Source organism: Penaeus monodon, chromosome 28 (genome assembly GCF_015228065.2).
Source record: "Penaeus monodon isolate SGIC_2016 chromosome 28, NSTDA_Pmon_1, whole genome shotgun sequence".
Lineage (NCBI taxonomy): Eukaryota > Metazoa > Arthropoda > Malacostraca > Decapoda > Penaeidae > Penaeus > Penaeus monodon.
Window position 1 is genome coordinate 34218832 of NC_051413.1, and position 542 is coordinate 34219373.

The 542-nt window shown below is 58.9% G+C and overlaps 1 protein-coding gene across 1 annotated transcript in view; it reads left to right on the plus strand.

Annotated features, from left to right (window-relative positions):
- Nucleotides 1-32: 32 nt before the first annotated feature.
- Nucleotides 33-542, plus strand: part of LOC119591536 (pleckstrin homology domain-containing family G member 5-like) — a gene marked incomplete at its 5' end in the record, with an annotated part of 10063 nt that continues 9553 nt past the window's right edge. Inside the window, 1 exon segment of the mRNA XM_037940286.1 lies at nt 33-233. Coding sequence (XP_037796214.1) covers nt 33-233 — 201 coding nt within the window.

A 542-nucleotide genomic window follows, 5' to 3' on the forward strand; every position in this document is an offset into this window, starting at 1 on the left:
CATTGATATTGTTTCTCTCCGTCCCGCCGCAGCTCTTCCTCGCCTGCCTGTGCAACCTGCAGAACGAGTCTCTGCTGTGCGAGATCGACACGGACAAGCTGTTCAGCAACATCCAGGAGATCTACGCGGCCAACCTCACCTTCTGGCGCGAGCACGTGGTGAGGATGCTGGAGGAGGCGCGGTCCAACAGGCAGCCGCTGGACCCGACCCTACTCGCCGAGGCCTTCTACAAGGTGAGGCCCTTGGGGAGTGGCGGGGCTCTTGGGGGAGGGGTTGGGGCTCTTGGGGGAGCGGTTGGGGCTCTTGGGGGAGCGGTTGGGGCTCTTGGGGAGGGGTGGGGGCCCTCGGGAAGAAATGGCCCTGTGGGAAAGCGCGGTGAGAGGTGTGGGAGATGTCCTTGTGGAAACGTCACTGAAGAATTCCTTCAAGGGATGGGCTTATGGAAATTTTGTGAAAAGACGCCCTTTTGAAATCCCCTCGGAGGACACGTTGGTTTTGCGCTGGTCATTCGTCACTTTTTTCTCATTTTCTTTCGTTCACGA